General features: G+C 39.5%; 2 protein-coding genes across 2 annotated transcripts in view; one reads left to right on the top strand and one right to left on the bottom strand.

Annotated features, from left to right (window-relative positions):
* Window positions 1-2,009: 2,009 nt before the first annotated feature.
* LOC103518616 (trimethylguanosine synthase-like) lies at window positions 2,010-6,416 on the bottom strand. The gene is made up of 5 exons (XM_008483691.2): window positions 6,374-6,416; window positions 6,140-6,253; window positions 5,778-5,912; window positions 4,896-5,194; window positions 2,010-2,540 (listed from the first exon to the last, which is right to left on the bottom strand). The coding sequence occupies exons 1-5, from the start codon at window positions 6,414-6,416 to the stop codon at window positions 2,418-2,420; spliced, it is 714 nt and encodes a 237-aa protein (XP_008481913.1). The 3' UTR covers window positions 2,010-2,417.
* A 2,766-nt stretch (window positions 6,417-9,182) lies between these two features.
* LOC103518615 (probable palmitoyltransferase ZDHHC8) overlaps window positions 9,183-15,990 on the top strand; it is a 9,025-nt gene continuing 2,217 nt past the window's right edge. The window contains exons 1-8 of the mRNA XM_026830363.1: window positions 9,183-9,473; window positions 10,809-10,927; window positions 11,265-11,317; window positions 12,124-12,228; window positions 12,663-12,830; window positions 13,013-13,042; window positions 13,683-13,852; window positions 15,739-15,892. Of these exons, the coding sequence (XP_026686164.1) occupies window positions 9,382-9,473; window positions 10,809-10,927; window positions 11,265-11,317; window positions 12,124-12,228; window positions 12,663-12,830; window positions 13,013-13,042; window positions 13,683-13,852; window positions 15,739-15,892 (891 nt within the window). The 5' untranslated portion in view covers window positions 9,183-9,381. The remainder of the gene's footprint in view (window positions 9,474-10,808; window positions 10,928-11,264; window positions 11,318-12,123; window positions 12,229-12,662; window positions 12,831-13,012; window positions 13,043-13,682; window positions 13,853-15,738; window positions 15,893-15,990) is intronic.

Below are 15,990 nucleotides of genomic sequence, written 5' to 3'. Positions count from 1 at the left end.
AATCACGTGAAGTACGCGTGACGAGAGTCGAACCAAGACTAAACAGTCTGAAAGTACTAAAGCATATAACCAGAACCAGATAGTTCTGGGATCCAAGTACCACTGGGTATCTGAGGTTCTGGTACCATTGGACTTACTGGCTAGGTATGTATCACTGGATTCTAGTGCTGTGCTTATGCTTAGCAATAACAATAGGACAGGACGGGAATTTTCGCATACACAGCTCGCATAGGCCTGAAAAGTCCCTTTACTCCAGCAGTAGGCTACTACGATTATTGTGGTCAAATTTTCAAATTATATATTGATATTACAAATTATATTGTCTCCAGAGAAGAATAATGGAAGGAAAAATCGAGGGAAAGAGAGGAACAGGTAGAATAAGATTCGGGTTAATAAGTGATGTGAAAAGAGGGCGAAGTTACCAGGAGATGAAAGAAGATGCGCAGGACTGTGAGAAGTGGAGGAAACTCGGTTGATACCTGTCTTTTAGACAGATTTACAATTATGTCCAAATTATATTCCATACCTTGGCTGGGATTGAGTCCACGCCCTCCTGTTTACCAGGCGAGCGCCTTGACCACTACACCACCGAGGTCATCCTCGCTTCCTTCATCACCCTCCAAATTATCTTGGGTGTCAATTTTCAGTCGGTGGTTCAGCGTTTTGAATTTGCTTTTGCTCACGAACAGCTTTAAGTCTTGACGTTTAAAGAACGGCTCTTTTTGGCCCGACTGACCGGCTACACTCCCAAAGTGCAGCCCCAGCTTTCTTAGCAAATAGTTGGGTTTGTCAATGAACTTGCTGTATGAGGTTTTGGGAGGGCTATCTTGATTTCCGTCTTTTTCGTCCGATTTCGTTTTATTGGAGTCGTTTTCGATTTCGTTTTTGGAAGGTTCAATACGTTGATGTTTATCATTGTCATTCAATTTTTTACTTAAACTTGAAGTTACCAGGAGATGAAAGAAGATGCGCAGGACCGTGAGAAGTGGAGGAAACTCGGTTGATACCTGTCTTTTAGACAGATTTACAAGTATATACAAATTATATTCCATACCTTGGCTGGGATTGAGCCCACGCCCTCCTGTTTACCAGGCGAACGCTTTGACCACTACACCACCATTCCTCCTATCTCACCAGAGCACAGAGTCTCATCAACTTTTCTCTTATTTCTTTCCATGTCTTCTACCAGCTCATCCGAAAGTCTTTCACATTCCAAATTGTTTTCCAGACCTAATGTTTTATTTTCTTCACTTTGCCCACCAAGGCAGGTGAGTTTTAGTGCCAATGGATCTGGCAACATTCAGCTTGAAACGAAATGTCGTATTAAGCTAACAGTTTAAAAGAGCACCAGATGTCAGTAGTGATGTTTTGAATAAATATTCACGTTAGTTGTAATCTTCTTCACTTTGTACAAAGTTTGATACATCTATTCCTTTATCATTTGATAGAGTTAGTGTTTTATCAACTGGACCTCCTTTTCCTGTATTTTCTGAATGTTTCAGTCCTTCGAATTGTTTTTCAAGGCTTTCAGGGGCAAGACTTTGAATTGCGTTTGTGTGAGCATGGGTATCTGCCTTTAGGTTTTTCTCTTCTAGTATTTCTATTTCTTGTTTAAATTCTGGAATTTTCGTGTGTTCTACTTTTGTCAATATTTCTCTCTCTTATAACTAAAATCAATCAAATGAAATCCATAATTTATTCATTGTGGTAAAGCAGAGCCTTTTCACAAACATTAGTGAATATCACAACATTACTAAGTGCCTCCTTTGCAATCAATTTCCATATTTCAATCATTTTTTCCCCTGGTAATGCCACCACTGATCGCTACTCGATTAAAGTACCTACTCAGTTGTCCTCACGAGGCTGAGTGCACCCCGAACTGCAAGCACAGAGCTGAAAAAACTTCGAAACCGCCGGAATCGAACCCGGGAACTCCGGCCTGCAAGCCTAGTGTGATACCCACTCGACCACGGAGGCTACTTACGGTACACTTAAAACTACTAATTTCATTTTATTCTATGTATGTAGCTATCAGTCCAATTCAAGAGAAAAGCTGGATTTTTCCGACTAGATCTCCATTAAAATAACGCCAAACTTACTTGCAAGATACTTCTCTAGGAGAGTCAATCTGTCAAGTAGCAACATATTAATATAGGTAAAAGAACAACGTCTTCACTTGACTAGTAACTATGGAAACTGTAGGTAATTTTATTTTACAAGAGATAAAAAACAATCATAAAATTAAAAAACCTACAGGAGCCGACATGTTTCGTCATCTCCTGATGACATTTTGAAAAAGTCATCAGGTTACTAGTCAAGTGAAGACGTTGTTCTTTTACCTACCTATATTAATTACTTGGATTTCCGTACAGGGAAGGGACAACAAAGGTGACTCACCTCGCTGCCCGTAGCTTAACTCAACTGGCACGGTCTTTCCTTCGCACTAAATTTCCATAGTAGGCAGTAATGGCGACAAATTTCCGACCCACGAAATTCTGTTCCACCTCACATACGTTGCCTTCGCCAGCCAATGGAATGAGCTGAAACAAATGAGAAACAAAAGTATTTTTTGCTGTGTTATTTACAGAGTCCTTCAAATATGACGTTTATTTTTCTTAAAATATGACTCTAAAAAATATGACTTTATGGCGTTTATATTTCGTGAAATATGACTCTTATTTTCGTCAAATATGACGTTTATTTTTCAAAAATACCTACACATATACTAAAAGTAGATTAGCCGAGAGTAGGTATTTTTAATCAAATTTCAACAGGAAGCAATTAGGTAGACAAAGAGTAAACAAAAGAAAGATACCCTGAAGCGCTTCCCAACACCTGCCACCAGAGGGCGACAAAGTGACTATCGGCGCTCCTCAGGCTCAGGCAATAAGTATCGTCGCTGCTCAGGCAAAAAAAATGCAAGATCGTCCCTGCTCAGGCAAAAAAAAATGTAAGATATTTTTAGGACTTTTTCGTAAATTTTGGCTCAAAATGCCTAAAATATGACGTTTTAGTATGATGATATCATGACATTATGACGTTTGAAGGACTCGCATTTGAACCAAACTGACCGTGTTTTATTTTGTACATTTTTTTTTTTTTTTAGCCAAAATTATATCACAATCCGACAAACCGTTCGAGAATTATTGAGAAACAAAGGTGAAACATACTAAATTAATCTTTTTAATTGCCAGCCTAGTTAGCTTAGTTGGTAGTGCGTCTGCCTTTTTCTGAGCAAATAGTCGCGGGTTCTATTCCCGCCCGGGGCGGATTTTATCCTGATGGGATAATGTTCGTTCTAGGAACGGCTGGCTTTCTCCTTTCCTGTCTTTCTTCTCTCTTCGATTTCGGGAAGATAAGACCATAGCAATTACAGTTCCCTCTGTCAAACCTCTTTAAAAAAAAACTTTTTTAAGTGACAATCGCCCAGTTAAAACTTAGGACTCACTTATGATCATATGTAATGGACTCTTGAGCGGAAGGTAACCGTTCTCTACCACCTATCTCTAAGGTCGAGTTTTATCACCGCAGATTATCTTGGTATGGAGTTCACTCCGAGATTGACCCGGGTATTAAGTGTAGGAAAATCCTCTTGTGATCCCAATCCTGAGTTGGTAAAACCCGGCCTTAGAGCTCCATTATTATACATGTGGCCAAATGATCAAATAAATGAGCTATTACAACCTGCCTCGGTGGTGTAGTGGTCAAGGCGCTCGACTGGTAAACAGGTGGGCGTGGGTTCAATCCCAGCCGAGGTATGGAATTTTATCCTCAATATAATTTGAGAATTTGCCCACAATCCTCTTGTGATCCCAATCCTGAGTTGGTAAAACCCGGCCTTAGAGCTCCATTATTATACATGTGGCCAAATGATCAAATAAATGATCTATTACACTGTTTCCATGTCAAATAATAGTAGTAGCCTACTGCTGGAGTAAAGGGACTTTTCAGTCCTATGCGAGCAGTATAAATAAGCACTATTATTATTATTACACTGTTTCCATGTCTTGGCTGAGATTGAACATCTGCCTTCCTGTCAATGAGATGAAACTGCCCTTTTTTCCTCTATCGTGAAATATCTAGCAATTTATATTTTCCAAACGGGATACTTTGTCAAGTAGCATTATCACTAGAGGTGGAATCGAATATACTATGTCTTCACTTGACTTGGACTATTTGAGATTGTATATTTATAATAGATACATAGGGTTACTATACAAAGATTACAAATTATACAATAGTTGACATGTTTCGCACATCTCCTGATGGCATTTTCAGAACAACTGATCAAAAATTTCAAATTAAAAACAAAAACAACATTGTAAAGCGCCACTAGTGGCAAAAAGGGAAAACAAGAAGCCCAGTTTACAAGAAGCAAAAAGCCGAGTTTACAAAAAGTAAAAAGGTCCGCTTACAAAAATAAAGGAGCGTATTATAAATATACAATCTCAAATAGTCCAAGTCAAGTGAAGACATAGTATATTCAATTCCACCTCTAGTTATCTAGCAATTTGCCATACCATGTGAGAATTTGACCACAATAATAGTAGTAGCCTACTGCTGGAGTAAAGGGACTTTTCAGTCCTATGCGAGCAGTATAAATAAGCACTATTAAGTATTATTATTACACTGTTTCCATGTCTTGGCTGGGACTGAACATCTGCCTTCCTGTTAATGAGATGAAACTGTTGTGATCCCAATCCTGAGTTGGTAAAACCCGGCCTTAGAGCTCCATTATTATACATGTGGCCAAATGATCAAATAAATGAGCTATTATACTGTTCCATGTCTTGACTGGGATTGAACATCTGCCTTCCTGTTAATGAGATGAAACTGCCCTTTTTTTCCACTATCGTGAAATATCTAGCAATTTGTCATACCATGTGAGTACTCACCTCAAAAACATCCGAGGTGCGCGGCAGATAATATCCCACATTGGGACTAATCCCCCTCGCCACTTGGAACAGCCTCCTCCCGCCTCCCTGCTCGGGGAAAATATTATCGATACTAAAACTGCTCCGGGCATACTCCGGACCGCCCCACGGGGGAGACAGGAAGACAACGTCCCCCTGTAGGGACGGGGCGAGGGCGAAGAAGTCACCCTGTATGAATTGGATCTTATGAGACACCCCGTACACGGACGCATTGTGTTGGGCGAGGCGAAGTTTGGCTGGATCTATGTCGATTGAGATCACTGTGGAACATGATAGTTAGTAGTTTGTTAAACAACAGTAAGGGATAGTTAAACAACAGAATAATATTAGTAGCTGATCTTATGAGACACCCCGTACACGGACGCATTGTGTTGGGCGAGGCGAAGTTTGGCTGGATCTATGTCGATTGAGATCACTGTGGAAGATGATAGTTAGTAGTTTGTTAAACGACAGTAATGGATAGTTAAACAACAGAATAATATTAGTAGCCTTCGTGGCCTAGTGAGTATCACAATAGGCTTGCACGCCGAAGGTCCCAGGTTCGATTCTCGGCGGGGTCGAAGTTTTTTCAGCTCTGTGCTTGGAGTGCGGGGTGCACTCATCCTCGTGAGGACAATTGAGTAGCTACTTCAATCAAGTAGCGACCAGTGACGGCATTACCAGTGTATTGAAATAGTAGCCTTCGTGGCCTAGTGAGTATCACAATAGGCTTGCACGCCGAAGGTCCCAGGTTCGATTCTCGGCGGGGTCGAAGTTTTTTCAACTCTGTGCTTGGAGTGCGGGGTGCAGGTGCACTCATCCTCGTGAGGACAATTAAGTAACTTGGGTACCTAATTTATTTACCTTTCTGACATACAGCTGCAAACTGTATAGTGTTTCCTCCACAGCCACAAAACCCATCTATGACCACATCTGACGCCTTACATCTGGACGCAATGTGCTGAGCCACCTTCTCTGGAGTGACTGAATACCAACTCTCTGCAAATAGAATAGAATATAATAGAGTAGAATAGAAAACCCATCTATGACCACATCTGACGCCTTACATCTGGACGCAATGTGCTGTGCCACCTTCTCTGGAGTAACTGAGTACCAACTCTCTGCAAATAGAATAGAATAGAATATAAAACCCGTCTATCACCACATCTGACGCCTTACATCTAGAAGCAATGTACTGTGCAACCTTCTATGGAGTGACTGAGTACCAACTCTCTGAAAATAGAATAGAATATAAAACCCGTCTATCACCACATCTGACGCCTTACATCTGGACGCAATGTGCTGTGCCACCTTCTCTGGAGTGACTGAATACCAACTCTCTGCAAATAGAATAGAATAGAGCAGAATAGAATAGAATATAAAACCCGTCCATCACCACATCTGACGCCTTACATCTAGAAGCAATGTACTGTGCAACCTTCTATGGAGTGACTGAATACCAACTCTCTGCAAATAGAATAGAATATAAAACCCATCTATCATCGTCTATGACCACATCTGACGCCTTACATGTAGAAGCAATGTACTGTGCAACCTTCTCTGGAGTAACTGAGTACCAACTTTCTGTGAATAGTTAAATATGACATTAAAAAGAGGCTTAGCCAGCCTAGTTAGCTTAGTTGGTAGTGCGTCTGCCTTGTAAGCGCTAGGCCGCGGGTTCGATTCCCGCCCGGGGCGGGGATAATGTTCGTTCTCGGAACGGCTGGCTTTCCTCCTATCCTGTCTTCCTTCTCTCTTCGATTTCGGGACGATAAGACTTCTACCTTGTAAGCGCTAGGCCGCGGGTTCGATTCCCGCCCGGGGCGGATTTTATCCTGATGGGATAATGTTCGTTCTCGATGGAAGCGCTAGGCCGCGGGTTCGATTCCCGCCCGGGGCGGATTTTATCCTGATGGGATAATGTTCGTTCTCGGAACACCTAGGCCGCGGGTTCGATTCCCGCCCGGGGCGGATTTTATCCTGATGGGATAATGTTCGTTCTCGGAACGGGTTATAAGCGCTAGGCCGCGGGTTCGATTCCCGCCCGGGGCGGATTTTATCCTGTAAGCGCTAGGCCGCGAGTTCGATTCCCGCCCGGGGCGGATTTTATCCTCATGGGATAATGTTCGTTCTCGGAACGGCTCGCGCTAGACCCGGGTTCGATTCCCGCCCGGGGCGGATTTTATCCTGATGGGATAATGTTCGTTCTCGGAACGGCTGGCTTTCGTCCTACGGCATAAATTAAGTTAAGGTTCAGCCAGCCTAGCTAGCTTAGTTGGTAGTGCGTCTGCCTTGTAAGCGCTAGGCCACTGGGCTCGATTCCCGCCCGAGGCGGATTTTATCCTGATGGGATAATGTTCGTTCTCGGAACGGCTGGCTTTCTCCTATCCTTCGATTCCCGCCCGGGGCGGATTTTATCCTGATGGGATAATGTTCGTTCTCGGAACGGCTGGCTTTCGTCCCGGGTTCGATTCCCGCCCGGGGCGGATTTTATCCTGATGGGATAATGTTCGTTCTCGGAACGGCTGGCTTTCGTCCTACGGGTTCGATTCCCGCCCGGGGCGGATTTTATCCTGATGGGATAATGTTCGTTCTCGGAACGGCTGGCTTTCTCCTATACTGTCTTCCTTCTCTCTTCGATTTCGATACGATAAGACCATAGCAGTTACAGTTCCCTCTGTCAAACCTCTTAAAAAAAAGGAGGCTTGTGAAAATAATGGAGTAGCTTTGATAGAATAGGCTCACAGGTTCAGGCAAATATCTTAAAGACTAACAGTGAGAAAAAAAAATAGTGGTTGGGTGGAAGAGCTCCTCCAGGAGAACCCTGCCACTTGAAAGAAAACTAATAAATAGCGACCAGTAGCGTCATTGTCAGCATCGGCCAGCGTCAACTCAAAATATTCCAGACCTGTTGAATTGTTCACCTAGGAAAAAGGAAAAATTATTTTCATTTGTGGGAAAAAAAAAATGGTTTGCCAAACAGACATAAAAATAAATAAAAATAAAATGGTGCACCTACTTACTGGCTGTAGTGTTAAAGCGCCCAAAAGGGGGGAAAATAGTTTGACAAAGAAGACAATTTCAACCACAGGACTTATAGCAACCCACATATCTACTATCTACTTTTTTTTCTCCTTTAAGGAAAAAGGAAAAATCATTTTCATTTGTGAAAAAAAAAAAATGGTTTGCCAAACAGACATAAAAATAAATAAAAATAAAATAGTGCAAACAACCTACTGGCCGTAGTGTTGAAGAGCCCAAAAGGGGGGAAAAATGGTTTGACAAAGAGGGCAATTTCAGGACCACAGGACTTATAGCAACCCACATATCTACTTTTTTTCTCCTTTTAATAGGTACTTAGGAAAGTCCAAAGATTTACTAACATAAATTATACTCACAGTATCAAGGACATCAGATAGATTCTTGATCCAATCCTGCTTGAAAATTTCAAACTGAGAATTGTACACTTCTATGCAATGTTCTTGCCACAGTCTATCCCACTCATTGCTAAAATCATCTATCAATCCTTCATTTGTTTTGAGCTTTCTAGCCATGTATGTCACATTTGGACGAAATTCCTCTAAGCTCCAGTGTGAATGAAAGTTCGCGAAATATTAATAAATAATACCTAAGTAAAAAGTAAAAAGCCCACTTGAAACTCTCCATACAGCGCTTTCTTGCGGTGATATTGGAAAGCTACCAACAGAGTCATGAAAAACGAAGAATTTTTTTTTTCGTTTCGTTTGAAAAATGCTCCGGATTCATGTGGGAATTAATAAAATGTGGGATTTTTTTGTATATTTTTTCCCTCATCATTGACTTTTGTACCTTTTCGTTGGTAACTTCTACCAACGAAATTGTCGGGATTTTGTCGTACCCTGTATAATTTTTGGATTTTTTTCTACCAACGTTTGTAACTTCAGGGACATGGCTCTGCTGCTCTGCTTTCAAAAAATGAACTTTTGATCTTCTTTTCTTTTCAAGTTTTCAATTTTAGGTACTAAACTTTAAAGTTTGTCTCTCGGTGCTTGTGCTTGTGGCTGGCTGCTCTGCTTTCAAAAAATGAACTTTCGATCTTCTTTTCTTTTCAAGTTTTCAATTTTAGTAAACTTCAAACTCATTCAGTTGTAATTAATTTCCAGAAAAGTTCCACTTCAAACAAACTTCCTCTCATAATGATTGATTTTTCAAGGTGCAAATTTTTCTGACGTCTTCTACCTACCTCAGCGCGAGCAAAATCATGTAATGTTTTCTCTCATAATGATTGATTTTTCAAGGTGCAAATTTTTCTGACGTCTTCTACCTACCTCAGCGCGAGCAAAATCATGTAATGTTTTGAGAGTCTTTATTTTAAGCACAAATCTTAAAGTTACAGATGAAATTGTTGAGGTGCGGCCATGAAAGTGATATTTTACAATTTTGAATCCAATAAACCTTTTAGATAATTGAAAATTTTGAAGGAAGAAAAATGCCCAAGTGTCATTTGAAAACCCGATATCTGCCAGCAACATTTGCATGGTTTCTACTGATCGGAACCACATCTCTGTTTTATTACTACCCGTGAGTATCTTCTTGTTGACAATTTCTGATAATGTAGGTTAAGTGGAATCTGTATCCACTCTTGTAAACAACATGGTCTGATAAATTTAGAATATTGTAAGTTAATTAATACAGTGTAATTAGCTGTGGATAGGGGGTTTCCAAGCTCCACCTAGGTGTACCTCTGTTTTTGAATTCCTATCAACTTAATGTTATCAGAGAAATCTGCTTCTGTTATTTATCCAACTGAGTCATTTTTTCATGGGTAATAGGTTTTTATTTAGAAATTTACCTCTTCATTTAGATAGGTAGGTATATACATACCTACTTAGTAACATTGTCAAGAATAGCGTCTATTAACAAGTAACCTGCATAGTGTAATCTGTGACACTAAATTTACACACTGAAAGTCCATGTTTTGATGAAAATTACCATTTGAGTACATAGTTTAAATGAAATCTGACATTCCATGAAAGAAACTTTGTCAAATTGAAAATGAATGTTCAGTAACAAACTAGAAAAATACACTAGTACGGTAATGAGAGATAATTGAAAATTTTGAAGGAAGAAAAATGCCCAAGTGTCATTTGAAAACCCGATATCTGCCAGCAACATTTGCATGGTTTCTACTTATCGGAACCACATCTCTGTTTTATTACTACCCGTGAGTATCTTCTTGTTGACAATTTCTGACAATGTAGGTTAAGTGGATTCTGTATCCACTCTTGTAAACAACATGGTCTGATAAATTTAAAATATTGTAAGTTAATTAATACAGTGTAATTAGCTGTGGAGAGGGGGTTTCCAAGCTCCACCTAGGTGTAAGTACCTCTGTATTTGAATTCCTACCAACTTAATGTTATCAGAGAAATCTGCTTCTGTTTTTTATCCAACTGAGTCAAGCTTATTTATCCAACTGAGTCATTTGTTCATGGGTAATAGGTTGTTATTTAGAAATTTACCTCTTCATTTAGATAGGTAGGTATATACATACCTACTTAGTAACATTGTCAAGAATAGCGTCTATTCAAGTAACCTGCATAGTGTAATCTGTGACACTAAATTTACACGCTGGAAGTTCATGTTTTGATGAAAATTACCATTTGAGTACATAGTTTAAATGAAATCTGAAATTCCACGAAAGAAACCTTGCCAAATTGAAAATGAGTGTTCAGTAACAAACTATAAAATACGCTACTTAGTACCGTAATGAAAATAAGAAGGAAAAATGAACTAATGCACTTAAGCCGTTTGAAGAGAAAAGAACTTGGCCTTATTGTCACACATTTCTGTTTTCAAAGCTGTCTAAATCTGTAATAATACTCAACCTTGTTTTGTGTATCTCTACACTTTCAGATGCAAATACTACTTAACACATCACCCATGGGTAATCCCAATTCAGGCAGTCATCACATTCTTTGTCCTGGCAAACTTCACGCTGGCAACGTTCATGGATCCTGGTGCCATACCCAAAGGTAAACTAGAATAGATTGGTTTATTATTCAATTTCATTGGTTATATATTTAAAAATGGGAGTTATTCAGAAGCCATGACAATGAAAAAGAAAGCTCCTTTTTGGGTTTAACTTAACCCTATAACAACAAACAACACTAGTCACTACTCATTTGTGAAAAAAAAAAATAATAATAATTATAATAATAACAACAAATAAAAGCTCACAATCAAGCCATTAAATAGCTTGTTTAATGTAACAAACGGACAAACACAAACAAACTATTATTGCCAAACTTGAACTTTCAGTTTTATCAAACTAATCATTCCTTTCATGTCACCTCTTTCTCTTCTTTACAGCAAATCCAGATGAGGATCGGGAAGATGATTTCCGATCGCCTCTCTACAAGAACATTGATATTTCTCTCCTTTGTTCACTTTCCACAAGTTCTGTCTCTTCTGCTTCCTCAGTTTTGTTTCCAATTCTGTCTATCTCATTTGCTTCTTCATTCATGTCAGAAGTGTCAATAGTATGGAGTACATTGTCAATAGTATGGAGTACATCGTGCCGTTCTTTGTCAACATATTTGCTGGCGACCTCGGTGAGGTTGGTTTCTATGAAGGTCGCAAGGGAGAGCTTGTGATTGCGACGAGGTTTGTTGACTTTTGTTGAGTCTTCTAGAAAAAAAAGTAAAAATGTTGTATGTATTTATTTTTTACAAGCTAATTGACAAGGCCATGTGTGGAAGAAAAAAAATACCTATGGGATTTCGAGGTAAGCTCCACACATCTCTACTGTATATTGCTGGTAGATAAGATTGTGGATACAGGAGAATTGCTAGTTTGGAAAAAAGCATAATAATCCTAGTGGTCCAGAGAACAATCCTGAATGACAATATACTTCCTCTAAAATTACACACTAACCTACACAGCGAGGTAAGCTCCACACATCTCTACTGTATATTGCTGGTAGATAAGATTGTGGATACAGGAGAATTGCTAGTTTGGAAAAAAGCATAATGATCCTAGTGGTCCAGAGAACAATCCTGAATGACAATATACTTTCTCTAAAATTACACACTAACCTACACAGTTTGCCCCTCAGACTGAAATTTTTGTGGAAGAAGTTCAGCTGATTCCTAACTAACCTCAAAGATCCTGGTAATCTTCTGTAGCTTTTCCTTTAGGTGTTTTCCATGGATGTCTTGCTTAGGTAAACATTGAAGTCAATGGGATCACAGTCCGCATGAAATGGTGTGTCACTTGCAAGTTCTACAGGCCACCGAGATGTTCGCACTGTAGCGTGTGTAACTATTGTATTGAGGTAAGCTCCACACATCTCTACTGTATATTGCTGGTAGTACAAATATTAAAGATAAGATTGTGGATACAGGAGAATTGCTAGTTTGGAAAAAAAGCATAATGATCCTAGTGGTCCAGAGAACAATCCTGAATGACAATCCATGTTATTTTGAAATTTTTGTGGAAGAAGTTCAGCTGATTCCTAACTAACCTCAAAGATCCTGGTAATCTTCTGTAGCTTTTCCTTTAGGTGTTTTCTATGGATGTCTTGCTTAGGTAAGTCTCCATGTTATTAGGGGGTTATATTTGAGGATGGCATGAGTAGCTGTCTTCACACTCCCTGCATAACCTGCAAACAATCTGGTCTTGTTGGAAAGCTTTTTTTAATGTTATTTAATTTTTTTTTTTTAATCTGTGTTTTGTTTTTAGTAGTAAAATTTCTCTTTATCTCTACAGACATTTGATCACCACTGTCCGTGGGTCAACAACTGCATCGGCCGGAGGAACTATCGCTACTTCTTCTTCTTTCTCGTCACCCTGTCGCTACACATGGCGTCGATATTTGCTCTCTGTCTCATCTATGTGATGATCAACAAGAACTCTCTCTCAGACACGGAGGCCATCCTTTATCTCTACAGACATTTGATCACCACTGTCCGTGGGTCAACAACTGCATCGGCCGGAGGAACTATCGCTACTTCTTCTTCTTTCTTGTCACCCTGTCGCTACACATGGCGTCGATATTTGCTCTCTGTCTCATCTATGTGATGATCAACAAGAACTCTCTCTCGGACACAGAGGCTATTATTTCTCTAGTCATTATGAGTCTGATTGCTGTAAGTTTTTTTTATTAGTATTATTAGCATTAGTATTGTTATTTGAAGACAAAATAAAGGAAGGACGGACTAAAAATAGGTACCTATGTAAGATCAATAAGATCTTGTTTAGCATGATGGGGTAAAAGGACTTTTTGTCCTCTTTGAGCAGAATAGAATCTACCTGAGGAATAATAGTATGTAGTGCTTATTTATACTCCTTGCATAGGACTGAAAAAGTCCTTTTCTCCAGCAGTACAGTAAGTACTACTATTTTTTTTATCAAACTCTCAAATTCCATACCTCAGCTTGAATTGAACCTATACCCTCCTGTTTACCAGATGACCACCAATGATAAACAACAACTACACCACCAATGATATTTTTTACCTGGTACTGACTGGTAGGTAGGTAGCTATGTTGATCATTTATTTACAGTTTGGTAACATTTAAAACCAGAAAGTTCATGTAAGTCTAGTTTGTCAGTCTCAAGCCAAAATTGACCAATCAAATGCCTTGAGACTATGCTTAGCACGAACTTAAGAGCCAGCATTTTATTCATAAATATGGGTGTTAAAACCAGAAAGTTCATGTAAGTCTAGTTTGTAAGTGTATAGGTGCGTTTTTCAACAGGCTCATTTTCTTTTGTTTCTACTTCCAGATCTTGTTCATCCCAATCTTCGGTCTGACGGGTTTTCACATGGTCCTGGTAGCCCGGGGCCGAACCACCAATGAACAGGTCACCGGCAAATTCAAAGGCGGCTACAACCCATTCTCACACGGGTGCTGGCACAACTGCTGCTATGGCCTGTGTGGTCCCATGTATCCTAGGTAAGAAAGGCCTTAAGGTAGAAACACACTTCCATCACGTCACGTGAAGTCATGGGGAGTCCGAAATGTGTAGTAATGTAGTTCAAAGTTTTCCCCTTTTTTAAAAAGTTGGGATCAGAGTTGGAAAAATTGTACTTGCAAGTACAAAGTACAAGTACTTTAATTGTACTTGTTTCAGTCCAAGTACAATTACCAGGAGTTGTACTTGTACTTGCAAGTAAGTACAAATTACTTGTACAGTATAATATACAAGTACTATGGCCAGTACTATGCCAGCACCCGTGTGAGAATGGGTTGTAGCCGCCTTTGAATTTGCCGGTGACCTGTTCATTGGTGGTTCGGCCCCGGGCTACCAGAACCATGTGAAAACCCGTCAGACCAAAGATTGGGATGAACAAGATCTGGAAGTAGAAACAAAAGAAAATGAGCCTGTTGAAAAACGCACCCATAGACAAACTAAAAATGCTGGCTCTTAAGTTCGTGCTAAGCATAGTCTCAAGGCATTTGATTGGTCAATTTTGGCTTGAGACTGATCTAAGAACGATCACTCTTGTTCATAAATACGAGTGTAAATGTTACGAAACTGTAAATAAATGATCAACATAGCTACCTACCTACCAGTCAGTACCAGGTAAAAAATATTATTGGTGGTGTAGTTGTTAAGATGCTCATCTGGTAAACAGGAGGATGTAGGTTCAATTCAAGCTGAGGTATGGAATTTGAGAGTTTGATAACAAAAATAGTAGTACTATACTGCTGGAGAAAAGGACTTTTTCAGTCCTATGCAAGGAGTATAAATAAGCACTACATACTATTATTTCTCAGGTAGATTCTAATGTGCTCAAATAGGACGGAAAGTCCTTTTACCCCATCATGGAGATGCTCATCTGGTAAACAGGAGGATGTAGGTTCAATTCAAGCTGAGGTATGGACTTTGAGAGTTTGATAACAAAAATAGTAGTACTTACTGTACTGCTGGAGAAAAGGACTTTTTCAGTCCTATGCAAGGAGTATAAATAAGCACTACTTACATACTATTAAGTATTCCTCAGGTAGATTCTAGTCTGCTCAAATAGTACTATGCACTTTCACTCCATAAGTACTATTGTACTTGCGTTTAAGGTCTCAAGTACATCCGATGTGATGATTGTGTATAAAATAGAGCTACACGAGGTTTTCATAATTGATGCATATTTGATTGATTTTGATCAGACCAAATTAAATCATTTTCTAAAGTCTAAAACTAAAATACAATACTACAATATTATTGTAGAATGTAGATAATTTCGTTCAGGACAGCCACCAGCTACACTACTATCACGCCATGTGAGACGTGAGGGCAGTTTGGCTATGGTGCGAAATCACCTACTAGGAGAACTTTGAACCACATCTTTCTGACTCCCCATGAGCTCACGTGACGTGATAGTACCTTTATGGGCATCAAAGCAAACGAAATTTGCCCCTCTCTCCGTTTTAAATTCCTTTAAATGAGTACCTACATGAAATCTTTGGTTAGGCTGTAGGTAAGAATAAAGGAACTTTTCAGGCCTAACTCAGCAAGATAAACAAAGCTTTTTTTCCTTCTTTCAAGTAGTGGTTCTACTGGAGGAGCACTGAGGTTTTGAATATTCCTAAATTTCGCTATAGTAATATAGGACTGAAAAGTCCCTTTCCTCCAGCAGTAGGCTACTACTATTGCTGTGGTCAAATTCTCAAATTATATTAAGGATCAAATTCCATACCTCGGCTGGGATTAACCCCACGCCCTTCTGTTTACCAGGGGAGCATCTTGACCACTACACCATCGAGGCAGGTTGTTAGTACGTTAGGTCCCTATGATCAAGAAAATTCCTGTTCTAACCCAAAACATGCTCTCCCCCTCACAGTTTCAAGAAATACCGCTACCATTACCTCCTAAGAAGCAATTGTCCTGTCCTAAGATCTCCCCCTCCTATTCCTGCTCCTCCTCAGTCTCCTCCTCCCCCTGCTCTTCGTGTTAAAATTACCTTGCTATCTAAACAAGAGACAACAAATGAAAAGGTAATTTTGATAATTTTTGAGATACGATTATTACTATTACAAATACTTATATGTAATGAAAATATTTTTTTTTTTTTTTTTTTTTTTTTTTTTTTTTT

The sequence above is a fragment of the Diaphorina citri genome, unplaced genomic scaffold (genome assembly GCF_000475195.1).
Source record: "Diaphorina citri unplaced genomic scaffold, Diaci psyllid genome assembly version 1.1 scaffold2273, whole genome shotgun sequence".
NCBI lineage: Eukaryota > Metazoa > Arthropoda > Insecta > Hemiptera > Psyllidae > Diaphorina > Diaphorina citri.
Note: the sequence above shows the minus strand (reverse complement) of the source record. Positions and strands in the feature narration are given on the sequence as shown.